A 7,876-nucleotide genomic window follows, 5' to 3' on the forward strand; every position below is an offset into this window, starting at 1 on the left:
TTTCCACCTTGGTTTTCTAGCAATTTGCAGCTGAAGGAACCCAAGGATGTACATGCTCTGAGAGCTCAGGTGCCATGATATTTGTGCCTGACTCAAATAATGCATTTATTTGTAACACACTTATATGGTTGTGGATGCAAGCACACATCAGAATTTTCTGGCATCTTGGTACAAGCCTCCCTTAGAGGTCAAAAAGAAGTAGCACTGTGGAGATAGTCTGGTTTACTCACCAGAGGAGATTTTCCTGTGGTAGATTTTGTTGACAAGGAAGATTGATGTGTTATTTTTTGGCCAGTTAAGGCTCAAGTCATACCTTCTAAATTAATAACATAAGGGTTTTTTTACAGTTAAGAATAAAAGTTGTTGGTCTGTACACAACTGCCCTGGACACAAAGAAATGCAGGGTGCTTTTTATCATAAATGAAAGCTAAATCTGTTCAAGTATTCTGTGTGTTATGAAACATTTGTAGTAGGAATGTTTATTTCTCCATACATTGTGAGATATATATTTATATGTACACATTGACTGTTTTCAATTAAATCTTTGAAGAAGAAACAAAATGAAGCATGAGGAGCTAAGCATCACTCAAGTCAAATGTATTGTAATCATTTTCAGAAAATACTTCTCTATGGACTTGTTGCATGGGGCCAGTGCAGTTTCTCCTTGTGCTTTTCTTGCTTAATTGTAGTCTCCTGGGCTGTTACATGAAGGGAATGCTCTTCGGGAGGTTCAGGGTCCATACTGACAGCAGCTGAGAACTTAACACGGTGTTTTGGACTGTTAGATACTTTCCTCTGTGTTCATGGCTCTTGTTCTTTGTTTGCTTTAGCTCAAGCCTGGGAGAACATGATGAGTGCCTCAAGCCAGAGCCCTAACCCTAACAATCCTGCTGAATACTGTTCTACTATCCCTCCTTTGCAGCAGGCTCAGGCCTCGGGCGCCCTGAGCTCTCCGCCTCCCACTGTCATGGTACCTGTGGGAGTTCTAAAGCATCCTGGAGCAGAAGGTAAGAGCACTTCCTTTTTCTTTCAGTTTATCTGTAGTAAGAATTTGGAAAGAATATCTGCACTTCATTATTTCAAATAATGGCTAATGCCAGTTGTGCTATTCCTGCCCTCTGCGGGGACATCAGGTTTTTCAGGACATGTAAACTTCTCAGTGATTGTGTCTGTACGTGATGCTGCCATAGGGAATGCACTAGGTGATGTCTTAAGTTCCTTCCAGTCCACATTTTTATATTTATTTTTTCCATTTTTCTGTTTTATACTCAGATTTTCCAGTTTCCTAGCCAGTGTTGCTGTGAGATGTTAAACACTGTTTTCTTACATTCTCTCCAGTGGCTCAGCCTAGAGAACAAAGGCGTGTTTGGTTTGCTGATGGGATTTTACCCAATGGAGAAGTTGCTGATGCAGCAAAGCTGACAGTGGCTGGGACAACTTCCACAGGAACCTTAGCAGTGTCTCATGATCCATCAAAGCCCAACAACACTTTATCAGCAGAAGTAAGGGAATGTTTGGTGCTCAAAATCCTGCGTTTTCCTTGGTCATGAGCGGTGTATGAGTTGCTGTGGTGACTGCAGTGAGACTGGTATACAAAATGTGTTCAGACTTGTCTTAGTATGTTGCATAGCAAGTGTTGTCCTTATTTAAATGTTTACAGAGTGGTGAAACAATCATATTTTTAAAAATGAAATGAAGATTTTTGGGGCAGATCACTAAGAATGTTTATTGTCTGTGTGGCTTCCAACTATTTGGCTGTACAGCGGGTGTGTGAAGGATATTTGTGTAACAGATGCTTTAAAAAAGGTGAGTTGTGGTCAGTAAGGAGTTTGAAACAATAAGATTATTGTGGTGTGGATCAGAAGAATACTCTGTCACAAAATGATGTATGCAGGAAAGTGCAGATAAAATCTTAACAATGTTGAGTCCACCATACCCCATGTAAGTGGAACTGAGACACTACAAAAAGTTCAAATGGGTATAGGTGCATTAAGGTTTTGTGAAGAAATGGGTATGTGTGGTGCTAGAGAAGAAAGGTGCAGCCTCTAAGCAGATTTTCTAGCAGTAATTCACATACAGGAGTCATCACATGATCATCTATTGTTACAGAGCCAGATTAATTGGTGCTTCTGTTTCTCCAGCAGACACAGACTCCTTCACCTACATCTATAATAATTTAGCCATCCAGCTCTTATATTTTTATCATTATTACTGTTTTAATGTTGTCCTTCCTTGTTTGTTTCTTGTAGACTGATAATGCCTCTGTATTCTCGGGAAATATAACTCAGGTTGGCAGTCCTGTTGGCAGCGCAATGAATCTGATTCCTGAAGATGGTCTTCCTCCAATTCTCATCTCCACTGGAGTAAAAGGAGGTGAGGGTATAAATTGGCAGCCAGCTTTTATGCTTACCAGGTGCAATAACCTAATGGCTACTGTGTTTATTTTAAAAATAAGATGCTGGCAGTAGCACTTATTTTAAAAATAAGATGCTGAGTATTTGAAGGAATTCTCAGTAAGCACTCGTGGGTAAATATTGGGCCACTCCTTTGCACAGTTGGTCCCTATTTGCATCCAGGAAGAGCCCCACCTTGCAATGGAACTCCTGTAACAAGTAAAACACGAAGCAAAAAATTAACTGCAGTCCAGAAACGTGCTAATTTCTTCACTAATCGGACTGTGGGGAATGTGTCACACAGAGATAGGTTTTAATTAGCCTAATGAATATTCATGATTCCCTTCTCTGAAATTCTGTTGGATCATGGGCTCTGTCTCAGGCATCCCCAAGCACTGTATTCAACAAAACTATTGCACATCTTGGCCCACAGTGCAGCTTTTAGTCATTGTGATGTCCCCTTATAGAGGATCCAAATGGAGGAAGCTTCAGAAAATTAAAACCTAATTTTTAAAATATTAGAAATGTATATTTCTTTGTGTAAAATTGCTTTCCACAGTCTGATTCATGACATTCTTTAATACATTCCTGGAATGAACTTACTTTCTCTTTTTTGGTTGTTCCTATTAGATATTTTGCTGACGTGGTGCATTTCTAATGTTAAGCTGGAAGTACCATTATTAGCTTTTATTTCAATATAGTGCCAAAACCAAAATGTGAGCAGCATTTAATTTCAAAACAGATCTGTTCCATCCTGTGTTAGTTGTTCATGGTACTTCAGGACTGATGCCCTTCTGCCTTACTGTGATTTAAGTAACAATTCCTAACTTCTTTGTCATTTGGGATTTCAGTTGACATTGTGACACATTTCTCAACCTGATTTCAGTTTTCTCCTCTAGTTGATGCTAAAAAATAGTTATTTTCCTGAAACAAGCTGCACCTTTCTAAAGGGTATACAGAGGCTATCTCATAAATTCTTCAACATAAATGTTGAAGTTTGAAAATACCAGCCTAGGAAACAATCAAACCAGCAATACTTAAATAAGTGTTTGCTTAAAAGGTCAAAACAGTAAAAAGAATTAGAATTGGGGTTATCTGATTATAATGTAGAGTCTGTACCAGTAATTTATGGATTTCATTGTGTTTGTTTCTTTTGTAGACTATGCTGTGGAAGAGAGACCTTCTCAGATCTCTGTCATGCAGCAGCTGGAGGATGGTGGCCCTGACCCTCTAGTATTTGTTTTAAATGCTAATTTGCTGTCCATGGTAAAAATAGTAAATTGTAAGTGTTTATTATTAAATAAGTCCTAATCTATGAGAGGAGAAATGTTATCTAGATTATTAGTAGGAACAGCAGCATTTTTATTAGGTAGGATAGTCTCTGAAAATGTGTACAGGTTGAAAATTTTGTACCAAGCCATATTAAGTAGCAAAAAGCTCTTTTCTGGTGATTTAGGTATCAAAACAGATAATTTTGTGTAGAAAATATAAACTGGATTGATAGAGGCTCCAGTCTCATGTTTGGAGATCAATGTCCCCTGTAGAGCTTAGTAGGGCAGGGTATTTTATTGCCCATTTTCCTTTGGTTGCTTTGCTTATTCCCCTGTCATCCCATTCTGGAAAAAGCAGATGGGATCTCATAATACTGCAGAGGTTCCATTCCCCTGTGCACCTCTTCTGTCCCTTTCTGTCCTGTGCCTCTGTGTACCTGTGCTGAGGAAGGAGTGGGGAAGCAGACTCAGCTGATTTCTGCTGGACAGGAACATGATGGAGAAATTGGGAAGGACAGTTTTTTTTGTATTAAAAATTTGTTTATAAACCTTGCAGCATTTCCTAGATTGCAGTAAAATGTTTTACATATGTATGAAAAGGTAATATATTATAGACACAGGTTTTATTTCAACACCTTAGTATTCTCAAGAAGTGAAGCTCAGAGCATGTGTCGTTATTAACATCCCTGTGAAGCAGAAAAACACAGTGGGGTCTCATGGAGACACCTGACATCCAACTCTCCATATTGAGAGAGCTATCACTGTTGAAAATTGTTTTAGCAGTCAGGATAGTGGTACACACAGCCAGAAGCCTGGCCTGTTCCCTGGCTCCTTCATTCACATTTAAATCCTGTCCTTTCATTTGAATATAGAAACTGCTAAAAGTCTGCTCTGTGGTGTTAATCCCAAGATCTGACTGGGAGCTGTAATACTCTGGCTCTTCCTTAGCTGTAAACTGGGAATTATTGAGCTGCTCTTGTTTTGGATGTGCTTGCCCTGACGGTAACAGATGTAGGACGTAATTTGTCTGTGTGACAGATAACACAACAATACGTGCTCTAAAACTGATCCTTGCAAGAGCTGTCTTCCTGCAGTGAAATTTAGGCATCCTTTTTGCAATTCTGCTTCGCTGATGCACATTTCCATCCGTGCAGATGTGAACAGGAAGTGCTGGTGTTTCACCACGAAGGGGATGCACGCCGTGGGGCAGTCGGAGATCGTCATTCTCCTGCAGTGTTTGCCTGATGAGAAATGTTTGCCTAAGGATATCTTTAACCATTTTGTGCAACTTTACCGGGATGCCTTAGCAGGTAGGAATGCTCTCTGCTAAAAATGCTTTGAATAGATGATCATATAGGGTCAGATATGTTTTTGTCACAGCAAATGCCTCTTTTTGTATAAAAAAATATAAAAGAGAATAATGATCAAAGTTGATAGGGGGATGTATTGTTGGTTGTCGGTATCCAGTGCTCTAGTGATCTCACCAAATAAAATGCTAGTAACCTGGGGAACTGCTCCAAAGATCTTCTAGCCAGAAGGAAAATGTTGAGAAATCTTGTGGATAGTATGTTCAATATCTCCAGACAAGTTAGTTCAGAATTTTATTCTCATAATGCCTGTGTATATTCCTACATTATGCAGATCCTATTTATATTTTAAAATAATATGTGTATGTGTGCCCAGAATGAAGTGTACAGCATTTCAGAAATCATCCCCGAATTTTGAATTTTTGTATCTTGATTGCAAGATTTTTATATAAATCACTGCACATTTTACATTTACTAAGTAAATAAGCTTCCACTTCTAGGTATTATTGTTGGACCTTAGAATTCAAAAATCTTTGCATAAGGAAAAATGCAAGTATTTGGTTCCACTGATCAGAAAATAAAGCTTGTTTTCCAGAGGAGAAATTGGATCACATTAAGCTTATGTGCTGAAAATACATTTACAAGGGGTTCTGCTTATCGTTCATAATGCCTTTGGAGTGATTGAATCCAGTACTTTAATAAAATAATGAAAGATATTTGTTTCCTAAAATATCTTCGCACAACAAAGGTCAGCTTGTCCAGAGAGGTTGCCAGGTTCAGAATGTATTATTATCTCATGTCATAATGGATCTTGTGTGCATGGCAAACAACTACTGTTCTAAACCTCAGTTCATTTTCTTTGTCTTATAATGATGTTATTCAGAGGGAGATAGATATGAAAAATGGCAAGCATGTGTATATAAATGTGTATATATGTATATTGCAGATATAAATCCAGCTTGGTGTGTACATTGCTATGAAGTTCTGTATAATTACACTACAGAAATACATAATTTATAACTCCTACATAATGTATTTGGAATTCTTTTTTTAGTACTGTAGTGGTAGTAATTTGATATCCTACAATTCCACTGGTGCGAAGAGCTGCTTACTATTGTACAATTCTTAATCAGAAACCAAATGTTGCTGTTGAAGAATTCCACTGTGTGTTTTCTTTTTGTAGGATCTGCTGTGTGTTGTATTTCAGACATGAAGGATGAGTAGACAGACACCTTCAATTACTGTGTAATGCCTGCAGGTTTTGTAGAATAGTGCACCTTAATAAATTCCCAAAGCACTTTGGAATGCTCTCTCAATATCCATCCTTTTTTTCTTTCCAAGGCACGCGTTGTTTGAGAGGCAGAAGGATCTGTTAGCATGTTTGTAACTTGGCTGCTTTAAACATTATTCAGGCAGAGAGGAGGTGATGCTGTAGGGGTTTCAGTTTGGTGTCTGTAATCCCTTGGAAGTGGTTAGCAGTTCTGCTCTTGTAGGTGGAGCCGTGCTTGCCAGGCTGTTCATTTCAAAGGTACTGCACCTCTCCTGGCGATGAGATGATTTAGACATTGAGAGCAAACAAGAATTCCCAGTAGAATTTAGAGACAATTTAACAGCCTGCCTCACCATTCCATTTTTCAGTATATAATACTTTGGCTTAAATATATTCTGTTTCAAGAAACTGAAATAAATTCTGTGGATGTTTTTTATTTATTTCCTTTAGTAAAAGTTTTCTTAAAAACAGTAATAAAAGAAAAAGACACGTACAGTACTTTTTATTGGAATGGAAACAAGAATTACTTTTAATATTGTTGATTTTGCTTTGAAGTGATTTTAGATTTCTTGTTTTCAGCGGAAAAACACAGCATCCCTTTTTTGTTTGTTTGATTGTTTGCCCAATCCATAGCAAATTATTTTTTCATGAGTCACATGAATTTAGGAGTTTGAATTTTGTGCTCAGGCCTAGAAGCACAAAGTACTTGTATGTACTTGCGCCTCTTCCCAGATGTTTCTGCTTTCCTGAAGGGATAACTTGTTCTGGAGGTAGAGTCCTGCCCTCTGTGCTGGGTGTTGTTTGCAGGCTGGCTCTGGTAGGGTGGCAGCAGAGAGATTTTGAAGGAAAAATGGCATTTTTCACTACAGGCTATATGCATGCGAATTATAAAAAAATAAAGTCAGTTAAGGCTAGTATTTGTTGCTGCTCACTTTTCATCACTTTTTCTCTGGCCCCTCTGTCATCAAGCTCCCTGCTGTGTTGCTTTTCTTGTTTTGAAATTGGAAGCTAATGATTTCTGTTGTGGTTGTAGTAGTTGCCCTGCTGTAGTAGTAATCCCGTGATTATCCTTGTCTGTTGGCCATAAGCCTGGCAGTGAATGGGAAAATGAGAACTTCTGTCCCTCTGAATGGGTACTTTGAGGCAGTTGGATGTGTTAATGTAGTGCTGCCAGAGATGCCCTAGTGCATCAGCTCTGTGCTGGAAGACAATAAAAGCTACTGTTACTTTTGTAGTGCAAATGTAAATGTGGCAACTGCCTGAAATGGCTTTGTGGTTTTTGGGGGTATTCCTTGTGAGGGTCAGTCTACCCCTGACACGGTGCATTTTTTTACCCAGCATGGTTTTAATTAAATATGGTGGTAGTTAATAGTCAATCTCTAAAGAAGCCCATGTAGATGTTTTGAACAGAGAACAGATTAACCAAGGAATACATCCCTGCAACTGGTCTGTGGAAAGGTGGGGACAAAAATCAAACTTCATATGCGGTGTGTGAGTGATGTTAGGAATACTGCCACAGAGTAGCCTGAGAGTTTTGGATGTTGGCAGCTGCTGCTCTCACTGATAGTAAGTGAAGCATTATAGCCCTTGGCAATGGGAGTAAGTTCTTTCCAAATTACTTTCTGATATGTTTCA

At 38.7% G+C, this 7,876-nt stretch overlaps 1 protein-coding gene across 2 annotated transcripts in view; it reads left to right on the forward strand.

The window, feature by feature from the left end:
• ZFYVE9 (zinc finger FYVE-type containing 9) overlaps nt 1-7,876 on the forward strand; it is a 48,519-nt gene that overhangs the window by 24,691 nt on the left and 15,952 nt on the right. For both annotated transcript variants that reach the window (XM_015635914.2, XM_019007624.2), the window contains 5 exons: nt 831-1,007; nt 1,339-1,502; nt 2,250-2,373; nt 3,553-3,675; nt 4,819-4,974. In XM_015635914.2, the coding sequence (XP_015491400.1) occupies nt 831-1,007; nt 1,339-1,502; nt 2,250-2,373; nt 3,553-3,675; nt 4,819-4,974 (744 nt within the window). The remainder of the gene's footprint in view (nt 1-830; nt 1,008-1,338; nt 1,503-2,249; nt 2,374-3,552; nt 3,676-4,818; nt 4,975-7,876) is intronic.

The sequence above is a fragment of the Parus major genome, chromosome 8 (genome assembly GCF_001522545.3).
Source record: "Parus major isolate Abel chromosome 8, Parus_major1.1, whole genome shotgun sequence".
In the NCBI taxonomy this organism is placed as follows: Eukaryota; Metazoa; Chordata; class Aves; order Passeriformes; family Paridae; genus Parus; species Parus major.